This window comes from Polyodon spathula, chromosome 4 (assembly GCF_017654505.1).
Source record: "Polyodon spathula isolate WHYD16114869_AA chromosome 4, ASM1765450v1, whole genome shotgun sequence".
Classification (NCBI taxonomy): Eukaryota; Metazoa; Chordata; class Actinopteri; order Acipenseriformes; family Polyodontidae; genus Polyodon; species Polyodon spathula.
The window spans coordinates 42,255,916-42,281,065 of record NC_054537.1 but is presented as its reverse complement, the minus strand read 5'-3'; the positions used below and the strand labels follow the sequence as shown (position 1 = coordinate 42,281,065).

The window sequence follows — 25,150 nt, the reverse complement described above, 5'->3', positions numbered from 1 at the left end:
TCTGTTCCCTGCAGGGTGGTTGCGAGCAGTGAGCTGAGGATACAGATAATAATTGGGCACACTAAATTGGGGAGAAAACCGGGGTAAAAAATTGGAAACAACTAAATTAAAAAAAATAAAATATAAAATAAATAAAACTAGACAATGGCACTGAGGAATGGTAGCATTGCCGCCAATGCTAACTGAAAGCAGGAATAATAGACAGGAGGCTGGAGATGTATTAAGTACTGGGGAGTGTGCTTTTATTAGAAAGAAATCCAACAAAACAAAACTCATCCAAACCGAGGCAATTAAGGTTCACTAGAAAGACAAGCTCAGGCACCTGCTTCTAGTGTATGCTGAGGAGAGGTAAGCTTTATGTATGATGTCGGCCCTGCACTAGGCATATTATTGCAAATGCTTAAAAACTAACAAAATGCATTTTGAGAAATGGAAAGAAAGTATAAACCAAGGGGTACATTTAATAACAAAAATAAGAATTTTTGACCTGTGTTGTTTTTCAGTTCTGTGGCATTGCTCTGTAACAGGTACTACCATTATCTTTATTGCATAATAGTTATAAGGATTGGGTAAATAATTTACAATAAAATAACACACATGCATATTCATGTAAGTATTACAATAAAATGCATCTGCTTGCTGGACTCAGGTTAATAGGCTTCATTACATTATTTCAATGATAAACTAACCCTTAGTTGGTTAGAAAAAAAATCCCCTTGTGAAATTAAATATGTTGTGAATGCATGTACTTCTCAAATCTGGTTCACATTCACAAATCTTTTTAACTGAGTTCATTATTATTGAAAGGTCAATTTGTATCTACAAAGCAGGTGCAGGGCTGGAGAAGCTTCTCCATGCTAATCTGAATGGCAGTCTGAATGCTGATGTGCCAGTTTGATTATATGTGCATCATGCAAAGTATTCAATGAAACCCATTGAATGTCATTGTTAAGATTACAGTAATTTAGTTGCAGTAATGTTAAAGCAATTACAAACTCCAAAAGGATGTGAGAAATATTAAAGTTAGTATAAGTTAATATAGTTTCTAGTTTTCATATAAAGTCAATGTTTTCTTGTATGTAAATTACTCCAGTTTAAAAAAAACAAAAACAAAAACAAAAAACACTGATGCTTATTTAAGACATCTATGTCTCCCATGGATTAAAATTACTCTTTACTCTCTCTTTGATGCTAGTAATACCAGTGTTTGTTTGGAGGATATAATATAAATATATATATCAAGAATATATATATATATATATATATATATATATATATATATATATATATATATATATATATATATATCACATGAAATACTGAGCAGTAAATAATTTAAGGAAGTGCAAAAACCTTTTGAAGACATGGAAAAAGACTTTTAGTCGAAACGTTTGTCATTAAACTTATGTTTCTTTTAGTATTTGTAAAATGTTAAAACCTGCAGAACCTGGTCATGAAATATACAAAATAGGCTCAAATCACATAATGTGTGGATATTTTTTGCAGAGCAAGCTGGAAAACTACCAGGTAATATTATTCCAAGTGGTAGACAGATTGCAGAACAGGGATGCTACTTTAAGTAGGAAATTGTATATGTTGTCATGGTTATCCACCAGATACATTTTGGGTCAAGTGAGGCTATTAAAAGATCTGATTTATGTTTTTAGTTAAAAAATAAGATGGTTTACCTTCTTTAAGACCATAAAATCATAATCAAATAAAGTTATTTGTTTGCTTCATCTTTGTACCTGTGAGAGTCACAGGGATGTTACTTTCAAAACATGCAGTCAAAGAAAATCTTCAGCTATAATATTTACATTTCAGATAAACTTTAAGTGGATGGGTAGAAAGATGTGCTACATTGATACTGAATTAAAATATAAAGATGGGGGATAAGGAGAGCTTATGTTGCAAAATGATCAATTACCTTTATATGGTATTTTTTGACCAGCAGTGCAAATCACATTTTGATTTAAAGGTTTGTAAAATCGTTTCAATCTTAGCACACCTTTAATGGAAGTACAATTAAAGGGATAACAGATTACCCATTAGCAGTGAGTAATATATAAGTAAGGCGTTAGCGTAGTCATGAGAAAAACATGTTTGTTTCTGTTCTATTGATGAAAGAAAAAACAGTTTTAAAATCCCAGAACTGAAATCCAAGATTCATTTAATAGGATATTTGATGGGTGTGGAAGGGTGGGGGTATTCACTGACATGGGAGACAGAAGATGTTACTTGAAAACACTGCACAGGTGCCGAGTTTTATTTATTTTTAAAATTTATTTTAGCCTGCAGAGGGTGCTGTTGCCTGTGGCCTGTATACCGGCAATGGTTCATGGTTCATGGTTCATGCAGGCGCATTCATAGGTGCTCAAAAATAATAATGAAAATCCAAAAAAAAAACACAGTAATAAAACTACAAAACAAAAGTGCTGCTTACGCAGTGTCTCCACTGCTGCTATGCCAGTCAGCTCGGGTCTCCGTCCTACACTCGGCTATTCTCTGTACACTGGAGTGGCCAGAGTTCCCTGTATATCTACACACGAAACCTGGGGTACGTAATAATTAATTTTAATTCTTGTTTTATTTGTTTAAGACGGGCTGTCTTCTTCAGCCTTGCTTGCCTGTCATCTTCTCTTCAACCACTGACATTCCTGCCTGGTCTTTGTATACACTGGCGTCTTCAGCCAGCATCATGGGGTATCCCCTAGGCCACCTGAATGCATAGCCAAGCGTAGTACTTATGGGCCAAGCAATCCCCCAAGTCCCACCTCTCAGCCACTAAGAGAGAGGGAAAGCCAACACACCCTCGTCCCCACTTCTCCGTGTCATCGCCATGACTGACAGACGGATTATACGAGGCTGCAGCCCTCTTCCTGCAAAACCATGCGTGCGCCAAACAGTCGCCATAGATCTCCCCTATTACAATGGGTTCCAACAGTTTTAACAGTTTAACAAATTAATGACTCTGATGAAATGTAAAATCAGTATACATATATAAACTACATTACATTAATAGCATACTTTTGAATTAAAAAGCAAAACAAAAATAATAACCATACCATGCCAGCAGAAACCTACAAATACCAGTATGTTTGCTCCCTTGAGAATGGTATTTGAACCATACCAAATCATTGGGCATCAACCACTTTGTGGTAATTTACATATATACATACAGTATAGTTAGAGTAACTAATCTGCAGTATCACCAGTGTAGTTAAACTGAAAATTACAATTTTTTACCAGTACCCATTTTGTGATCAATTTGACAATGCCCCTGATAGGCATTATTACCTTCTGGGCTGTAGTCTTCCATGTGGTCATGTGACTTACTCAGCTTTGTATCCAGAGAGCTCTTCTCACTGGTGAAACGTTCCAGCTAATGATAGGCTCAATGGTACACACATCCAAAGTTGGAACTGCTGCATCTCTGTTCCTGCAACAGCATCCTTCATCTCCAGAACCTTGTTCTGAGACTCCTGGAACCATACCTATATGATCCGCCGGATAAAACATTAATTGATTACATGTTTAATTATCTGGACTTCACATGGAACAACTTTAAGAAGGCATAGCACAAGGCACTAAATGGACAGTGTATCACAGAAATTCAATAACGTACCTGCTAAATTGTTTCTCTAAGTCCAGCTGCTATCGTCCGGGTTACAGTCAAATCTATTAGACATATGATCCATGGACGTTTAGTCAGGTTAACAATTCAGACAGTACAATATATACAATGTTTGCTTCATTAGGACAGTATTGGGACACAGGGTTGAGGAGTAGAGTGTATATATATAGGTTACAATTAGGTTATTAAGCATCCCTGTGATGGGAGTTAAACTAGTACACCATTGCCTTGTAAACCATTTCAGATGTCAGCTTCATATTTTCAAAGTTATGTAATCTCCTCCAGGCCAAATCTAAGGCACCCTTCACTTTGCCCTTTGACTTAATATGGCTGCCTTAATGTGTCATGTGACTTGTTGGCTTCCAGATGATAAAACCTCTCAATACACAACTGCGTTTCTAGATCTAGGTTGTGGGTAACGTACATCAGGGAATCTTGCACAGATGTATTGATAAGCAATTTAGTCTCACTCTTTCACCTTTAGTCTCAAATTGATGATGCAAAAAGCCCTTGTGGGATTTTGAAGTTAGGCTAGCTAAAATTATATTTAGAAACTAAGCCTGAGGCAGAACCTTGCTTTACTTAAACTTTTACAAAATACATTTCAATGATGTAATGAAAAAACAGAAACAATGCAAAAATTGGAAACCAAATAAAATGAATGACTTGTGTGTAAGAGAATTTTGATCCCTTTACATTCCACCTTTATCTTTGCTTTACCTTAACGCGAGTTGTACATGCAGTTTATTGATGTAATTTATCCATTCCTAAAATGTCTTATCCTGTCTTCTATTTTGAAACCACATCTACCATGTTTTAGATTCACTCTTGCCCATGAGAAAAAAAGGTAACAAATTGAATCTTCAGTACTCTGCATTGCAGATTGACATGAGCTAAATGCTGCTCAGTTTTTTGGTCACTCCCTGCACTAGTTCTGCAATTGATGAATGAATCCCGTTTGTGATTTAGTAATAAAAAAAGGAAATTATTCTAGCAAGGGAGGCGTCTATTTCTATGTACATCCTGGTATTATCTTGCAGTTTGAGGAAAAAGAAGTGGGAAAGCTCCTGATTGAAGGTGTCAAGATCCTTAATTGGATACCTGATTTAGGTTACAGCTCGTTTCGCTTCATATATCTTGTAGTAATGTCTTCTTGACTTGTGTAATGAGTATTAAGAAAGAAAAACAACTACATACAGAAGACTGAAGGTGAAGATTACACCTTGCACATTTTCACCTTGTTCTCAATGTAAACCACGCAAGACCACATTTTACAGATCAGAAGAACCACTTAATAGCTACTGTCACAGCACACAAAATTGCATGACAAAGTTTACTGCATCGCTTGTTCTTGGCATAGATGTTCTTTTAAATACACCACATATAGGGTTTAGGCTTCCCAACATATTCTGGTCAGTGTACTTCACTTTCCATCAAGGTGATTGATGTGGAATAATCCTTTTTAAATAATCACCAAGCTAGACTTATTTGCCAAGTGATATTGGTTTATAAAATGAAGACCCCATCCTTGGCATTGTAGAGGGCCTAGTATGTACACGATTGACTGACCCAGTGTCCCAAACCTACTGTATTTCTGTTTTCTTTATTTGTTTTTAATCATTCCTTAGTTTAAATGTTTTCAGCATCAAAGGTAAGCAAACTGAGGATTATGCTGTGGCACATACTGTGATAACATGGGATAAACTCAAGAAAACTGCTGTTATGTCATTACTGCCAAAATAATGTAATGCCATTGTTATCTCTGTTGTAATACAGACTCATATCTGTGTCAATTGCATTTATTATAGAATTCACCTAATATATCGTACTCCTGGTTTTCGAGGACAACTATAATATAAAATGATTGCAGCAATTGTGTTTTTCCAAGGCATATTGTAATAACTGGAAAAGACTATACATCTTAACGTGCTATTCACATACAGTAGCTTCCCTTAAAAATATATTAAACAGTATGTGGCAGGAAATGGCTTTGCGGTGACGTCAGACCAGAAGAAGGCGTTGAACACAGACGGGTACAGTGCAGTGGCGCATACGCTGTTTTATTTAAAGAATACAACAACAAACAAAATATTTAAACAAAAAATAACACTGTGCTCACAGAGCGAAATAAACATTCAAACAACAACAAATCATGTACACAAAATAAATTACATACACAGGTCAGGCTGGGCAGATTGCTGTCACTGATCCTGTATTATTTTATATTTTATATCTCTTTCCTTGCTCGCTCGCTTCGCCTCTGAACACCCCACCACTTAACTAATTCGGGAGATGGCCACCTCCTGCACGGGTTTTATAATGTGGATGGGGCTTCCCATCCACGCTGCAAAACAATAACAAAACTGAAAGCACAGCTACGCTGTCATACAATAAATAATAAACAAACAAAACACATGGCAGTTCACCTTCATCTGTAAACAAAAGTACATAATAAATAAACACAAAACACAGTACAGGGGCAGAGGGGAAGCCCCGTTCTAAAATAAACACTGTACAGGGCTGCTCGTCCTGTTAAACAGTCATTTTAAAATGGTGAGATATATCAAATCCTAATATTTGAAGCCTGAGAACATATTTGTTCTAGCCTTATAACAAAAATAGGTTTTGTTGTTAAATAATGAAGGGGAAGGAAAACCTTAAAACCTTACACTCTCAGTCTTGAATCTTTGTTTGAGTGTTACATGACTCATACTGCAGATAAAACTGCATTTTGCAGGCTGCAGTCTTCCCCTGACTTATGGTTGTGTGACTCAACTTCCTTAAATGCAGAAGAAGCCAGGGAAATTGTGTTTGAAGAAATATTGCTAAAGGGGGTTTCAGAGGGGTTCCATATGTTAAAACCCATATGCTTGACACTTCAGGAGGAAGGACATTGCCAACAGAAATCCTAATTATCCAAGTAAATTATAAATACACCATACAACAACATGGAGATTCTCTTAAGATATAAACAACTGGACATTCCTGAAAACAAGTGCAGCACCTCAATCTCCTGACTGCTGTATAAAAAACAATCCTCATTCTCACAGACAAAAAGCCAGAATTTTTAAAACCTAATATATAGACCTTTTTTCCCCAAACTAGCCCTTTTTTTTTTTTAGCATAAATGATATAATTGTATTTAATTTGTGTATATTCCGTTTATTGAAGAAATGATAATGTAAGATAATGTACAACGGTAAACTTTTTAGGCATAGTGGTCCATATGCATAAAACGTACTGTCCCCTTGATTGTGCCAGTAATAGTGTCTAACAGTATTTAATCTGGTGATTCGTTAAGTATGTTTAAGTATCCAATAATTACGCAATTGAAGTATTTTGTTATTTGTAACGCTTACATTCAATTGCATTGTTAATTCGTCTGAACAGGATAGGCTACTTACTGGTTGGAAAACTTATAAATCACGTTTGTAGCCTATTCATTGTTCTAGTCTAGCATGGCAGGGTTTGGTGAGCTTGTGTGGGCTGTACCATGATCCTCCCAGAAGAGTGAGAAGAACCCACAGATTTGACCCCCTGGATTACTACTCTGATAAGGTGATTGGTAGTATGCATTGAATTAACAGGAGCAGTTATTCACCTTTGTAGAGACATAAAGCGAAGAGTCGAATTGCTAGAAACAAGGCTGTCCCCGTAATGAAAGTTACAAATTCACTGCATGATTTGGATTCTGATATGAGCACATTTTTGCAGGTAAAAAAACACAATAGTTTCCTTCCTATATTGATCACTGTCCGTGAGCAGAAAGCAGGCAGTACTAATTTACATTGTGGCTGATAACTGTACAGATGCAGAAGACTAGTCTCTTGTGCTGCACACGGAGAACGGGAATCTCCAGTTTTTATGTATGCACGACCTCAAACATTTGATGTTTTTTTACTTTTGACATAAGCGACCAAGAACAAAAAAGTCCAAAATATGAAACTTGCTGTACAATATAATAAATCTGTGCTGTACATACTGGAAAGCGTTTGCGGTGTTCTGCTATATTCACTAAGTTTAATATTAATAGCCCTTGTGAATAGAGCCCATAGTCCAATATGTATTGAACCTAGAGTAATTCAATTGTTGCATTACAAACAAATAAACTGCTTACATATCCATACAGAAACAGTAGAACTAGACACAGACCACTGCAATGTTATGTTTAACATTCAAAAAAACTCTTAATTTAAAGTCTGTTCCGATTAATTAAATAATGGATGGTATTTATTATCTGGAACTACCGATATTTAATCATTTGCTTTAGTAAAATTACCTTATACTGTATATTCTTAAATTTTGCAAGAAGTCAGACTACCTATTGGACGTGGGTTTAACACATAAACCGTAAACTATGTGTAGTTACATGAAAGAAGCAAGGCGAGGCTCTTGAGTGTGGTTTCCTGTAGGTTCACAGTAGGAAGAGTAAATATTATTTATTTATTGCATTTATATAGCGCTTTTCATACAAAAGTATTGCAAAACACAATTCATTTGTATAAAAGGTCCTCAGGCATGTCACACACACAACTACTACATATTAAATGGCACATTCAAATAAGAGTATATAAAAAATGTTAAAAAGCAGACATTTTAAAGTTACATTAAAACCAACTAAGATAAGAAAGTCGTTTTCAGTCTTGACTTAAAAACTGTAACAGTCCCAGCTTCCCTGACGAAAGAAGGGTGACGCATACCATAATTTAGGGGCTCTCCATGAAAAAGCCTTCCTCCCATGTTAATTTTGTTGACTCTAGGAATAACCAGTAGCCCCGCATCCTGTGATCTAAGAGAGTGATTTGAATGACACGGTGTCAGTAACGCTTGCAAATAACCAGTTACTAATCCAATTAGAGCTTTATAGGTTAACAGCAAAATCTTAAAATCTAGTCTATACTGCACAGGGAGTAGTGTAAGGAGGCTAAAACAGGGGTAATACGTTCACTTTTCCTTGGTTTTAGAATTCTAGCGGCTGTATTCTGAATGAGCTATAAGTGAGACAGCACACCTTTTGGGAAACCAGAGAGAAGTGCATCACAGTAATCAATTCTAAATTAATTATTATTAATTAGTCATTTAGCAGACACTTTTATCAAAAGCGATTTACAAAGTGAACTATGAATCAACAATTGCTGCTGCAGAGTCACTTACAATAGGACCTCAGTTTTATGTCTCATCCAAATTACAGAGTACAAGGAGGTTAAGTGACTTGCACAGGGTTACACACAGTTAGTCAGTGGCTGAGCAGGGATTAGAACTGGGAACTTCCTGTCTAGCAAGTCATTTTCTTTAACCACTGGACCACCCAGCCTCCTTAGTCTCTATGTGTCAGAAGCAGAAATAATTGGTCTAAGTTTGGCTTTATTTCTGAAATGGTAATGAGAGAATTTTGCAGCTTCCCTAATATGAGTTTCAAATGATAGATCAGGATCAAAGATGACCCCTATGTTTTTGATTTTTAATTTAATGAGATTACTACAGTCAGGCTCATGTAATCCCACATATTTTAATTGGTTCTGAGAGCCCGCTAGCATAACCTCTGTTTTATCTGAATTTAGCATTAAATAACTCTGAGACATCCAACACTTGATGTCTGCCAGACAAGCAGTAGAAGTATTTCCCGGATTTAGGAACAGATATAGCTGGGTATTATCTGCATAGCAATGGAAGTTCACTCCGTGTGCGTGGATAATATCATTTAACAGTAGCATATATAATGAAAATAACAGTCCTATAATAGAGCCCTGTAAAATACTGCAAACAACTTCAGACCTTTCAGAATTTGTCTCCCCAACAGAAACAAACTGCAATCTATCGGAAAGATAAGATTTGAGCCAGGGTAGGTCAAGGCCAGACAGTCCCACTGTGTTTTCAAGATGATTAATTAAGATGGAGTGGTCTACAGTATCATAGGCAGCACTTAGATCTAAGAGAATTAAAACTTATGAAACTTTACAACTCTGACAAGGGCCGTCTCGTGTTATGTGCAGCATGGAATCCAGACTGAAACTTCTCAGATACACCATTAAGAATGAGAAATATTTGTAATTGATTTGCAACAACTCTTTCTAGAACCTTCCCTAAGAATGGTAAATTGGAGATTGGCCTATAGTTATTCAGGACTATAGGGTCAAAATTGTGTTTCTTAGGCCACAGCTACATTAAATGCTGAACTATACTGGAGGAAAGTGGGCCAAAGTATATATATATATATATATTATATCATCTTCTTTGCACAGCCTTAGTCCCAGACTGTCCTGGGGTCAGCTGCTTTGGTTGCTCTTCTCCACTTGTCTCTGTCGAGCACATCTTCCTCACTCACTTCACATACCTCCATATCTTTTCTCACACAATCTATCCATCTCTTTCTAGGCCTGCCTCTTCCCCTGTTACCTTCCACCTCAAATTCCATTACCCTCTTTGTTACTTCCTCAACGTCCCTCCTCATGATATGTCCATACCACCGTAACCTCGCCTCTCACATCTTCTCAACCACATCCACCACCCTACATCGTCCACGGATTTCTTCATTTCTGATCTTATCCTTCATTGAAATCTGCAGAATCCATCTCAACATCCTCATTTCAGTTCTTCTCATCAGGTTCTCTTCCCTCTTTCCAACTGCCCAGCATTCAGCTCCATATAGTAGTACAGGTCTAATCACAGTCTTGTACATTTTGCACTTTAACTTTCTAGGAATTTTCCTGTCACAGATTATTCCAGTTATTTCTCTCCACTTGTTCCATCCAGCTTTCACTCTTTGTTTTACTGCCTCCAGTGTTTCTCCTCCCTTTACCAGTTCTGATCCAAGGTATTTAAAGCCATCAACCTGTTTCAGTTTTCCTCCATTTGTCTCCTCAACATTGGTCATAGTATCTCCTCTTCTCTCCATTACCATTATTTCAGATTTTTCTGCATTCATTTTCAGTCCACCCTTTTCCAGACTCCTCTGCCATTTGAACACTTTCACCTGTAGTTCTACTTCTGAATCTACCATCAGTGCCACATCATCAGCAAAGATGAGTTCCCAAGGCACTTCTGTTCTTGCCTCCTCTGTCAGTGTGTCAATAATGTTTATAAAAAGGAAAGGACTTAGTGCTGATCCTTGGTGTACTCCAACTGTGATTTCAAATTATTTTGTCTCTCCCCGTTGTGTGATCACCTTCGTAGTTGCATCTCTATAGGTTGCTTGAACTAACTTCACCATGCTTTCTGGTACTCCTTTCTTCCTCAAGCACCAATACACCACCTCTCTGGGCACATGGTCATATGCCTTCTCCAAGTCCAGAAAGGCCACATACATCTTTTTCCCTTTCTCTAGTGTCTTCTCCTGTAACTGTCTCATCACAAAAATGGCATCTGTTGTGCTTTTCCCTGCTGAGAATCCAAATTGTGAGTTGTGGATCCTGACTATCTTCCTGAGTCTCTTGTCCAGAATTTTTTCCAGGACTTTCAATCCATGCTCCAGAAGTTTTATTCCTCTATAGTTTTTACACTCCATTGGGTCTCCTTTCTCCTTGTAGATGGTAACCATACTGCTTTTTGTCCATTCTTCTGGAATGCTCTCTTCCTTTGCAATATTGTTTAGCAATCTCGTCAGCCACTGAATCCCCTCTTCATCAAGGTTCTTAAAGTGTTCTGCTGCTATTCCTGATGGTCCAGTTGCTTTGCCCACTTTCATCTCTTTGATAGCTTCTGTCACTTCCTTTACTGAGATTTCTTGGATTGGTCCACACACTGCTTCTGCCTCCATTAGGTTCTCCCTCTCATTTTCTACATTTAACAGGTTTTTGAAGTACTATATATATAATGTGGTTATTAATAGCACCAGAAACATATTTTTAAAGTTTATCCTTTTGCTTACTATAAGAGCATGTATTTGCTGATGTTTCAACTGTATGTTCTAGAATATTAATACTACAATGTGGAAATCCTAAGTTACATTCAAGAGGCAAGGGAAGATTTGTTTCTAATTGACTCTGGCTTCTATTAATTTAAATCACATTCTGTTTGTTCAGCATGGGCTAAATTGTTTCAGTGTATTTAAGCCTGAGGTGGTGATGAATTGCTTCTATTTATTCGTGGTTGGAATCTTGCTCCATAACATTTTAGTTATTAGTTATTACATAAGGCACACCAGGCTGCAGGCAGAGATCCAACATCCACTAATATTACATGAAGTACACCAGGCTGCAGGCAGAGATCCAACAGCCACTAATATTACATGAAGCACACCCAGCTGCAGGCAGAGATCCAACAGCCACTAATATTACATGAAGCACACCCAGCTGCAGGCAGAGATCCAACAGCCACTAATATTACATGAGAGACACCCGGCTGCAGGCAGAGATCCAACAGCCACTAATATTACATGAAGACACCCAGCTGCAGGCAGAGATCCAACAGCCACTAATATTACATGAAGCACACCCAGCTGCAGGCAGAGATCCAACAGCCACTAATATTACATGAAGCACACCCAGCTGCAGGCAGAGATCCAACAGCCACTAATATTACATGAAGCACACCCAGCTGCAGGCAGAGATCCAACAGCCACTAATATTACATGAGAGACACCCGGCTGCAGGCAGAGATCCAACAGCCACTAATATTACATGAAGCACACCCAGCTGCAGGCAGAGATCCAACAGCCACTAATATTACATGAAGTACACCAGGCTGCAGGCAGAGATCCAACAGCCACTAATATTACATGAAGACACCCAGCTGCAGGCAGAGATCCAACAGCCACTAATATTACATGAAGCACACCCAGCTGCAGGCAGAGATCCAACAGCCACTAATATTACATGAAGCACACCCAGCTGCAGGCAGAGATCCAACAGCCACTAATATTACATGAAGCACACCCAGCTGCAGGCAGAGATCCAACAGCCACTAATATTACATGAGAGACACCCGGCTGCAGGCAGAGATCCAACAGCCACTAATATTACATGAAGCACACCCAGCTGCAGGCAGAGATCCAACAGCCACTAATATTACATGAAGCACACCCAGCTGCAGGCAGAGATCCAACAGCCACTAATATTAGAATTGAAGACCTCTTTCTTCAGTTCTTTCAGTGTGACAGATCTCTTCTGGTAGGGGCTGAGGACAATGGAGTTACAAAGCAGACTTTACCACTCTCCCAGAAAAGGCATAAACATAAAAAAATCTAAATTGGTGGTATAAACTAAGGCATGCGCGCAAATATGTGACTGGTGATTATGAACCTTTCCCGTGCTAATTAAAAACTAGCGATGAAACCTGCCATTCCTTGTGCTATACCTCTTAATGTTAATCCTTGTAATATACAGTATAATCCTAACTGTATGTTCACCAATGGGCTGTTCAGTCAGATTCAGGTTATACTGCTCTAGAATTGTCAACAGATACACTTTGCAGTTTCACATTGTTATGAGCAATGAAAGAATGGGGGCATTTGTATGCTGTCTCTGTCAACAGGCATGTAGTCAAGAGTGTAATCCATTAAATGTAACTGGGAAGACATATGGTTTACATTACTGGGCTATTTCTCAAAAGAGGGTCTGACAAAGGAGGAAAATATTAGGCAGTGCAATAAACCTTGCATAAACTGTATTTCGTACAAAACTCATAAAAAAGATGTATGCAATATTTTAAATAACACAGGGGTGGGTTCAATTACAAAAAACGAAACAAAAGATGATCAATGTTATTTCAACGATGACTGATGCCAGTTCAATCAATCAATCAATCAATATATTTAATATAGCGCCTTTCATAGTGGAACACCATCACAAAGCGGTTTACAAGATGCAGTAAATACAAGAAAATCCATAATACTTCAAATACAGAGAAATGCATAATACATGATATACAGTAAAACAAAAACAAAACAAAAACAAAACAATGCATGATACATTAAATACAGTGGAAAGTACATAATACATGATAGTAGCATAATACATTAAATAGTACATTAAATACAGTGAAAAGTGTATAATATATGATAGTAACATAATATGTGAAATAGTAGCAGCAGCTAATAGCAGATATCGGGCTTAAGGGAGCATGGAAAGCGAGAGAGAACAGGCGGGTTTGAGAGTTCATGCTTCAGTTTGATGCACTTGGGTGTTACACTAAAGGTCAATGCCTTTATGCATCTAATCTTTGTATACATGTATTCGATAATGTATCCTTATGAGGTATTTTATCAAATTATTGTGTTGCAGCAGCATTACACATACACGTATCACACTGAAGTTAAAAAAAACAAACATTGGTTATATGTCAATTTGGCACACCTTACTGGTATATAATGCTACCTGTGCAATTTCTATTAATTTTGTCAATTTGCATCGTGCTTGCCTGAAGTTTACAATTTATCTCAACGATCACATCTGCTGTATTATGAATCACGCTTTCATGGACATGCAATGCTTGAAATTCTGTTTGCTTAGTGAGTGGAACTGCACCACACTGTCAGAGCATTCATCATCACATTGTTTGTGCATTTATTTTTGTATTATTATTGTGCATTTCCCTTGTCAGTTTCAAAAAGGTTATATTACATCCATGACCTCCCTGTGGAAGCATCTCAGATCTTCATGATATATGATCTTGCTTTTATTTAGGCTTTTTTTTTATTCGTTGTAAAAGTGGGCATAGCTGGGTGGGTGGTTTTCTCAAATGGTCTGTATTTACTCCCCTCCCTCCTCCTCACAAACTGTTAAAATTACTTTTCTAGGCTAAAAGATCTGACAGAGCTTTAGTTGTATGTTTAGAGGCTTTTATTATGTATTCAGTTGATATAAACAGTGTACCCTGCATGTCATTTTACATATTTTACTGACAAATACACCAAAGAAACTCACAATGTCACAATGCACAGTGCTGATAGTGGCAGTATTTATACACACCTATAGACCCTTTTATCAGCTACTGACATTATTATTATTATTATTATTATTATTATTATTATTATTATTATTATTGCTTTTTAATGTTGTTTTTGCCCATGTGTCTTTATGTATATAATATAAAACAGTGACGTACCCTGCATGTCATTTTACATATTTTACTGACAAAAGTGGTTTCAAAGAAACTGGGTCACAATGCACAGTGCTGATAGTGGCAGTATTTATATACACCTATAGACCCTTTTCGTGGATCAGCTACTGAAGTGGCAGTATATATTTTATTATTATTATTATTATTTTTAATTGTCTTTTTGCCATGGTGTCTGTAGCTTTGACGTTCTTTTTTTCCCACTGGTACTTGGTCCTGATTAATCTTCATTTATTCAACAAATGTATTTGTCTTACATAACCATCCTCTATTTCCACTGTTTTAACCACTAAAATAATTGGCATAACCGTTTGATTTGTTTTTCCTAAATCCAAAACAAAACAATTGATACCTGGTGTACACAGGAAAAAATACAGTCGCAAGTCTCTGGTAAAATGGTAGCAACTGGCACCCAGCTCAGGAATTGTGGAATCCACAGGCTCACAGCTCCGCCTACTGGCGGACAACAATGTCACTTTTGACAGATTGTTTTTATTTTTTTTATTTTTTATTTTTTTACATATTATCATTGTCATTATGTAATACATGTATAATAATTTGTTGTCCTACAGTCAGAAAATATGCTGCTACAATAGTTATTAATCGGCGATTAAAAAAATAAATAAATAAAAATCGACTACATACAATACTATTTAAATGTTTTGCTTTTAGGAAGTGAACTATTTTTATCAAAATATTATTATAATATTTAGTTTTAGTTAATAAACAAAACAAAATCGGTATATTTCAAATGCATATGTACATATCTGTGCACTTATGTTGTTTAGAGGGTGGATTTAGTATAGATACCGAATATCTGTATCAACAGTAGCAGATCAGTGTCTTTTTGCCACAAGTTGTAATGTTTGGTAACACCAAACACCAAATTATTTTTATCATATGAAAACATAACCACTAAAAGGAAAAAAAACAGTTGCCGAAACCCGGGATCGAACCAGGGACCTTTAGATCTTCAGTCTAACGCTCTCCCAACTGAGCTATTTCGGCTATACAAGACCACCGAAATACATAGAATATCTGGTTGCAACTCATGGCCGTAAGTTTTTAAGACGGCATTAAAGAGTGTAGTACATCATCCAGTTAATGTAATAGTTATTTGTATTTTTATTTATTTATTTGTTTATTTATTTATTTTACATATTTTCTAATGTTTTGAGATGATTAGACTAGACTCATAAAGATAGGCTGTAATGTATGTAGTGATTTTAAATTATACCACAAAAGATTTATACTTCCAAAATGTGCTGGTGTTGTTGTCTTGTTGGAGATTCCGTAGTAATTTACGTCACCGCTGTGTTACCGGGGCAGCAGGAAGCGAAAAATGTTTAATTTTCAGCAACTTCATGTTCAGAAACACCACCTGCATTTCGGATTATTTTTGTCCATGCTTATTATTCTGTCATTGACCAGTTATCGGTAACTGAAAAATATAGCAAATATTTAAACTTAGCCAATTGAGACAAGTTAATTTTAATTTATTAGCAAAGTGTTCTTGGGGGGAAAAAACAAACCAAACACGACTGGAATCTGATTCAAGAAACGACTGGTTTTAGAGTTTTACGTTTTGCAGACTAAAAACATAGTGCGGTATGTTTTCTGCGAATATACTGATGCGCGCTGAATTAACTTTGGCCACAGTATTATAAAATAATAGCCTGGACTGTCATCAACACGCACAGCTAAGAAAAAAAGGGTAACTTAATCTGTTGTTTACATGCGCTCTACTAACTTTGTATTGCTGTTGGGGTAAATATGCTGTTCTATCAAAAATCGCAAAGCCCTTCTTTGCGACATTAACCAATGTAAACTTACTAAGCACTGTTTTTTTTTGTTTTTTTTTTCAAGCACAATGGAGTTCAGTAAAATATTTCCTGCAAGCTGACCTTTGCAGGCATTGATGTATTTTATGCGAAAATGCTTACTTCTAGAACAGGCATAATGCTCCACATTGCTGAATTGATTATTTTTTTTTTTTTTTTGTGGTAGGCCATCATTTTTGGGAGGGTTCAGTTACTCCGGCTTTAGGTAAGTAGATTCCCACACCACAGATACTTGTTTGGGGAAATATTTGTTTCTGGTCACATAGGATTGTTTCTTCTGATTGTTCGAATGTTATCTTTCAAACTGTTAAATCTCTGTTCCAAGTCAGTCAGCCGGAAATGATGTACAGTATTAATTTGTGTAATGTACATTTGTTTCTGCTCGATGAATGGAAGTCTCCGTTCTAGTATCACCCTCGGAATGTTTTCTTTCAGTGTAAATTAAAGTCTGCTTCCTGGATGTCCTATACATCCATCTATTTAAATTTAAACAAATAAGTGTGTTTGATGTCAGTGGCAATACAGCAGCAATAGAAACTACGTTGTGGTTTCAATAACAATTTGTAGAAATCGAACAAGTTGACTCAGACTGATTACTTTGAGCAACTTCCAGTATGTGTTGGTGGCTGCACTCGCACCAAATGATTTGGTGGTCTCAAAACCGCAGAATTCTAGCAGCCTACCTTTGATAATGTTGTTTGCTCAATAACATGTTCATAGTTTTTGCAAAGCCTCCTTCCTGGATTTGATAGAAAAGAGAGCACCTGTTGTTATTTGTTATTATTATTATATTAATCAGTCTGCTTCCAGTTGTTTGATTTCTCCAATTTGTTATTCAAACCGCCGAATAGTTTCTGTTGATGTATTTGCCCCCACAGCAAACACTATTCTTTATTTAAATGCACATTTTTCCTAAAAATGTTAAGGCGGCACTTCTAAATGGTTTTTAAAATGTATTTTTGTGATAAAGCCAGTGTTTTTTATTTAATACTATGACTATTACTAACTACTACGACCACTGATAACACAGCAGCCCCACTCTGTACTGGATCTTAATGCACGTGCCCTTCTAATAATTTACTGGAGACATACATTTGGTATGTTACTAGTTTTTTTTTTTTTTTTATTGTTCTGACAACAGGTCAAACATAACAATTCAGTCATTCATATTCATTGATATACATGAGTACAATACCTAAGCTAAAGACCATTGCTAATGTATTAAGTTAAATATAAAAACTTATTTCGCTTTCCTGTTCCTTCACGTGCTGCACAGTCACCAGCTAAATATAACAATTTGCAATGCTTTTAGATCATAAAATTATTTGTAAAACTATTAAAAATATCCCAGATTACTTTACCCAACTGAATTAACTATACAGCAAAGGATGATACACAGTAGTTACATTTTTTTGGTAAATCTTTTAGGCAAAAAAATGACATAATCCCTGCCTTTTTGGTCATTATTTACTGTGTTTCAAGCCCAACTTCGCATGAACAGTAGTAGATCTTATTGAATGGTTTGTATATGTCACATATACTCTTCTGCGCCAGTGAGTAGGTTGTGAGAGGTGCCAGGGATGTGGGCCTAGATTTAAAAAAATAATAATAAAAAAAATAAATGCTTATTATAATGGGAGGGGTGTATGGAGTCCTTGCTTCCTTAATTTTTTCCATATCCTGTTTGTTTTTGTTTACCTGTTAGGATATTTTGTGATGAGGCAAACTTTTCAATAAGGCCAAAAAAATAAATAAAATAAAAAAAAAAAAAAGTCTGGTTCTATGTAAAAAAATAAATAAAATAAAAAAAAACAGAGTAAGGTTGGTTCTTTTTTGGACAAAAAGGGTAGGTAACCCAACCGGAACTATGTGTGTAACGTGGTATTTGGCCTAAGTGGAACAAGTAATTGACCAATCAGAGCACACCATCTCTGTCTGCCTTTTTTATAATAAATAATACAATACAACAATATGGCTGGAGACATACATGTTTCAGTACTTTGTATGTAAGTACATTTCAATACTGTACATCAACTTTCTAATCTTATGCTTTTGTTTACAAAATTAATATTACATCGGATCAAAGTCTGTATGAAAGAATATTTAGGGCCCTATAAATCTGTATTAACGAGAACATGGATGAAATCAAAAGAATAACACGGAATCCAGTGCTGTACTTTTTATACTTATAATTTTAAAATTTGTTTCAAAGCTCTTTTTAAAATGTCTGCTGTGATGCACTGGGGTTTGAGATCTGTCCTCTAAATCACTGCAGGAAGAGCAATAATAATAATAAAATTATTTCTATTCTGTACCTTATCATGGATCGTTATTTCTGTGTTACCTGTTTGACAGTGTGGGCAATAGTCCTTACACTATCAGTGCACTAGAGAGGCCATTTTGAAAAGAGCTTTGAAACAGACTTTAAAAATTATAAGTGTAAAAAGTTGTTAACAATGAAAAGAAAAATTACAGGTACGTTATTTAAACAGTTGTAGAAACATGTGGAAATGTATAACGCTAAATTTTTCAGAACCCCGCTACTTACGCTTTAAACTTGAAATGACATATTTGAAGGGAAAATGTGAAACTTTTGGAATGTGCATGCATTTTGCACAGTAGTACAGGGCAGGCAGTCTTCGCTACCATGCTGCGGGGTGGGCATTAACTAAGTTGCTAAGAGACGCAGTGACGCAGCACAGAGCAGGTTTTTTTCACTACACCGCAGGCGAAGTTACCTAAAATTTTATTTTATTTTTTCTTGTTTTTAATAGGGATATCCTGGGGATGGACGGCTTGTGGAGGGTTGAATAAATCAAGGCTTTCGGAATGGGCACAGCCTCCTCCCTGGTGAGCCCCGGGGAAGTCATTGAGGATGCGTATGGTGGCGGGGGTGGGGAAGCCTGTGAGATTCCTGTGGAGGTGAAGCCCAAAGCCCGGCTCCTTCGCAGCTCGTTCCGCCGTGGCCCACGGGTCATTGGTGCCAGCTTCAAATCTACAGCTTCTGTGGATCTTGAATATGCTGCCGAGTATGATAGGCTGAAAAAAGATTATGATATCTTTCGGGTCAGCAAGAACAACGAAATTGCCTCAATGCAGAAAAAGGAAGCCAAGCTGGACAAGGAAAACAAAAGACTGAGAGCAGAACTTCAGGTTAGTTTTTACAATACAGAAAACATATTTACATATCGCCTATAATGACAAGTATCCTAAAGCACTCCACTGTACATTGCTGTTTAATCAGAACAATACATTTTTTCCTTTTGTCCACTGGTTTACTGTCCGTAATTAATTGGCTGCATTACATATTTATTTTTGGAGTCATGAAAGTTGCACATAGAATATTAAAATAAATCTTTAGCATGATGGTGTAGGAATAATGGAGTGATGTGACTTTGTTTATATTTTATGAAATATGAAATATCGATATATATATATATATTTCTTATATATATAGTAGATATATATATATATATATATATATATATATATATATATATATATATTAGTATCTATAGAAAGTCTACACCCCCTTGAACTTTTTCCACATTCTGGGTCAGGTCCTCAGAGTTTCATGCATTTAAATGAGGATTTTTTTTTTTCCACTTATCTACACATCATACTTCACATTGTTAAGGGGAAAAAAGTTTTTATTGGGGAAAAAAATATATATAATAAAAGTAGAAAACTGAAAGGTCATAATTGGATACGTCTCCACCCATCTGAGTTAATACTTGGTGGAAGCACCTTTGGCAGCAATTATAGCTGTGAATCTGTTGGGATAGGTCTCTACCAACTTTGCACACCTGATTTGGCAGTATTTGAACATTCTTTACAAAACTGTTCAAGCTCTGTCAAGTTCCTTGGGAAGCGTTGATGGACAGCAATCTTCAAGTCATGCCACATATTTTTGATTGGATTTAGGTCGGGGCTTTGACTGGGCCACTCGAGGACATTATCCGTTTTGTTCCTTAGCCACTCCAGTGTAGCTTTGGCTGTGTGCTTTGGGTTGTTGTCATGCTGAAAGGTGAATTTCCATCCCAGTTTCCACTTTCTTGAGGAGGGCAGCAGGTTTTCCTCAAGACTTCTGTGTACTTTGCTCCATTCAGTTTTCCCTTCTATCCTGACAAGTGCCCCAGTCCCTGCCGATGAGAAGCAGCCCCATAACATGATGCTGCCACCACCATGTTTCACAGTAGGGATGCTGTTCTGTGGGTGATGCATTGCGTTGGGTTTGCGCCAAACATAATGCTTTGCATTTAGGCTAAAAAAGTTCCATTTTAGTTTCGTCAGACCACAAAACTTTTTGCCACATGGCTACAGAATCGCCTGAGTGTTTTTATGCATACTTCAAACGGAATTCAAGGTGGGCTTTCTTGAGTAGTGGCTTCCTTCTTGCCACTTTACCATACAGGCCAGATAGGAGTGCTTTGGATATTGTTGTCTCATACACACTTTGACCAGTCTTTGTCATAAAAGTCTGTAACTCTTGCAAAGTTGCCATTGGCCTCTTGGTAGCCTCTCTGATCAGTCTCCTTCTTGCTTGGTCATCCACTTTGGAGGGACTGCCTGATCTAGGACCTTCCACTTCTTAATAATCGTTTTGACTGTGCTCCAAGGGATATTCAAGGCCTTTGATATTTTTTTATACCCGTCCCCTGATCTGTGCCTTTCAACAACTCTGTCCCGGAGTTTTTTTGAAACCGCCTTGGTGCTTAAGGTTGAGTCTTTGTTTTGAAATGCACTATCCAGCAGAGGGAACCTACAGGAACTGCTGAATTTATCCTGAAATCACGTGAATCACTACAATCTAACATAGGTGGAGGCCACTTAACTTGGTGTGTGATTTTGAAGGCGATTGGTTACACCTGAGCTAATTTAGGATTGCTATTACAAGGGGGGTGGACACTTATCCAACCAATCTATTTCAGTTTTTATTTTTATTTAATTTTCTACACATTTCTAGAATAGTTGTTTCACTTGTAAGTAGTGGGGTAGGATGTGTAGATAAATGAAAAAAAAAAAAAAAAAAGTATTTTAATGCATCCAGGCTTTAAGGCAACAAAAGGTGAACATTTTGAAAGGGGGTGTATTATGTACGTATGTATGTATGTATGTAACTAAATTAATAGCTTCATGGTTTCCTTTTTTGGCAGGCTCTGCAGAAAACATACCAGAAGATACTACGAGAGAAAGAGAGTGCATTAGAAGCTAAATACCAGGCAATGGAAAGGGCTGCTACCTTTGAGCATGACAGAGACAGAGTAAAGCGTCAGTTTAAAGTAAGGAGTTCTTCCTATGTCAGTCTTTTACATGGCGTTTACATTCTCTCTCATTGGTTCTGGGGCAAAAGGCAGTGCAACTATTCAAATATCTTGGCATACTAACAGTTAGGCTGTCCAATGCTAATAACAGCATGCATACTACCTTAGCGTCTTTTGTATAAACCTTGTAAAATAATTATTGTGGCAGAAATCAAGAATTATACTGTATGCTTAAATCATAATCCATTTTTCTGTGATTTTGTTGCATTTTAAGACAATTTTGTTGGAGTTGAATTGCTAATTGCGTATTGGGGCAGGGTGCCCCGCCCCTGAGTGTAGCTTGTGTTATATGTTGTATTGGGCGTGTTAATGTTGTCTGTTATATGTATTATTGTAGTGGTGCACAGAGTGTGGGTTATGTAGAACAGGTGATGTTAAAGTGTAGGATTTGTATTTAGGCACAGGGAAATGCACAATCACTCCACGTGCATATTAAAGTGGGTATTAGGATGGAAGTACGGGGAGTGCACAGTTAGTTCATGTGCAGATGTACCGAGATTCTAGTTGAATGATTGATTAACAACTGAGTCTTGGGAAAGCTGCGTAAAAAGAGTCAGTTTCACTCACTCAGGGTTGAGTGTTTGTAAGTGCAGAGAGGAGATAATAACAATTGCTATGCATGTTGGAAGACCAGCACAATACTTGTTTGTTTAGTGTTCGTCTACCGTTTGTTTGTCTGTGTATTTGTTTTGTATCAGTGTAAAGGTTTTGTTTAAGCCTTTTATTTTGTTCATTTAATAAATGTGTAAGCAGTGCATTTCTTATTTCATTCACTCACTACTCTGTATCCTTGCATTTCCTGGTTTGAGGTCACCACTACAGCCATCATTGTCACACTTATACATTTAAAAAAATTAAAAATGACATGACGTTACAGCTGTACAGGTAGGCACTGTGCATTGTTCCACACCTGCTTAAGTGAAACCTTGATGGCTGCTCTATAGTGTATCCAGCGCTGCAGATAAGGTTTTGGGTCTGGGAATAACACTGAGAGTAAAACTTATTTTCACGGGGTAAAGTGCAACATTACCTTGAACTCATGAGTAATCTCAATTAAATGCTGTACAATCTTTAATGGTAATGGGATAAGCATTAATGTAATGTTATGAACTACAGTACTGCACAACCTTGTGCGTGTTCTACAAGTTCTTTATTGGCTCAGCACATTTTTTTCGAGGTATCACACTGTCTCGGCTCAGCACGTTTTTTTCGAGGTATCACACTGTCTCTGCAAATTAAGTTACTTATATTTAACATTACATTCTTAAATTCAGTGAACATGTTAAAATTTAAATGTAAACCATACAGATACATAAAATAAGGGAATACATTAATAAGTTATAAAACAGTTTGTTTATTATTTTTTTAGCGGTTGCCTGCGATGAAGGTTCCAGTTGGATTTATAGCTGGACTGGGGAGTTTACATTTCAACCTGTGTTAATTAAAATTTTTCTTATTCTTACTGTGATTGGCTGCAAAGACAACAAGGCTAGCCAGAGATTGGATAGTGTTTGTTGGGTTGTTTTTTTTTTTTGTGTAGTTTCCCAGTAACTGAAGACATTGTATTCTGGGGGATGTAGTTGTTAGTGGAAGTTTTAGGGAATGTGGGAGGGGAGGCAGACAAGCTGTGCAGCACAATGTTTTAATGCATTAAATTTAAATTTAGATTTTTTTTATGTGTAAACAGCAGGTATGCAGCCTATGTGGACCGGTGAGTGTACCCACTGGAGCTGTTTCAAATTTAAGAGAACTGAAATTGAAAAGGTGAACTAAACATAAATTAAGGGGTCAGGGATAGGTATTTAAGGTAGTTAACAAATTAAGGTTAAGACAACTGATTTTAAAATCACAATTACTACACCTTTATAACAATTTTGTAAGCCTGCTTAAAAGTGTATTCAGTCACTTTACTATTTGTTTTAGATCTTTAGAGAAACAAAGGAGAAGGAGATCCAGGACTTGCTGAGAGCCAAACGGGATCTAGAGACCAAGCTGCAAAGACTTCAGGCTCAGGGAATCCAAGTGTACGACCCAGCTGACTCAGATTCAGAAGACAACCGGACTGATGTGACCAGTAAGAGATATTTCTGTGTTATTGTACTTTAAGGTTTGTTTTCTTCTTAATAATAATCAGACAGTCTTCTTCAGGTAAGTTTTAATCAAAATAGTTTTGTTCAGGAACAAACTGATCAAAAAGTAGTACAGGATACAGCAGCACCAGCAGTGGCTGAGTGCAAGTAAACTCAAGTCTCAGCAGGTGGATTCCGAGCAACAGAAATACCTGTTACAAGCTCCAATATACAGTACCTATCAAGCACCTGCCCACTGGGAGTGGAACTCCACCTAGTTCACCAATGAACAGAGCTGCCCCCCCCTTTACAGAAGGTGTGTTAGTAGGCGTTTCCTGACGCTTACCTACAGTTTTAGTGCATCACTTTTAGCAGAAGTGGTTTTAGAACCAGTTTTAGTTGGTTTGATTGTGGTGTGTAAATATGCTCAAAACAGCTTTTTAAGAAAAAACAACTTTTGCGAATACAAGGGTAATCATCCATTCAAGGTCACAGCTGCACACAGAGTCATGGAAAACCAGTTATTTATCAAGATACCCAGGCATTGGTATAATCTTCCCTGAAAATAATATTAGCCAATACCTTCTGAGGCTGGGGAAAAAAAAAAAAAAAGCATTAACATCTGTAATAAATGTATGTATTTATAAACATCACATACAGTAAACCTTGCATTTGAAACTACTTGAAACAAGTGGTCTACTGCTCATACCATCCAGTAAAACCATGATCATATTTTTCTTCTGTGAATGAAAGCGAGTTCGCCACAAATGTTCAGTCCCTTTGGTTGAAAAAAATCTAAATTTGCAAACTAAAAGATTAACAAGCACATCCCTAAAATTGTATTAAGTCCTGTTAACATAAATACAGTTTCATGTTGATTGTCATTCTCTCTCTTCTGATTCAGCCACAGGCACACACTGTGAATACTGGAGTGGTGGTGTTCTGGGGAGTGAGCCCTCTATGGGCAGCATGATGCAACTTCAGCAGACCTTTAGAGGACCTGAGTTTGCACACAGCTTGATTGATGTGGAAGGTCCTTTTGCTAATGTAAACAGAGGTAAGATTCCATAATGATAAAACTAACATAATTGGTACTTATGTTTTTATGTGTGAATATTATGGATATAAGTCTTGTGTTCTTTAATTTTGTTTTTAAAGTGGGGGATGTTTCTTCATCTATGCATTATTTTCCACAACAGGTATGCACCACTTGACCTAGCATGTGTT

The 25,150-nt window shown here is 36.9% G+C and overlaps 1 protein-coding gene and 1 non-coding gene across 3 annotated transcripts in view; one reads left to right on the top strand and one right to left on the bottom strand.

The window, feature by feature from the left end:
• Positions 1-15,624: 15,624 nt before the first annotated feature.
• On the bottom strand, positions 15,625-15,697 carry trnaf-gaa. The gene has a single exon. It is a non-coding gene; the product is annotated as a tRNA-Phe (tRNA).
• A 302-nt stretch (positions 15,698-15,999) lies between these two features.
• nphp3 (nephronophthisis 3) overlaps positions 16,000-25,150 on the top strand; it is a 97,679-nt gene continuing 88,528 nt past the window's right edge. Inside the window, exons 1-6 of one of the 2 annotated variants that reach the window (XM_041247941.1) lie at positions 16,000-16,403; positions 16,697-16,735; positions 19,305-19,683; positions 21,687-21,812; positions 23,778-23,928; positions 24,828-24,980. In XM_041247941.1, the coding sequence (XP_041103875.1) occupies positions 19,360-19,683; positions 21,687-21,812; positions 23,778-23,928; positions 24,828-24,980 (754 nt within the window). In that variant the 5' untranslated portion in view covers positions 16,000-16,403; positions 16,697-16,735; positions 19,305-19,359. Of the gene's footprint in view, positions 16,404-16,696; positions 16,736-18,967; positions 19,684-21,686; positions 21,813-23,777; positions 23,929-24,827; positions 24,981-25,150 lie in introns of those variants that run through there. The other variant, XM_041247943.1, reaches the window with a different exon arrangement.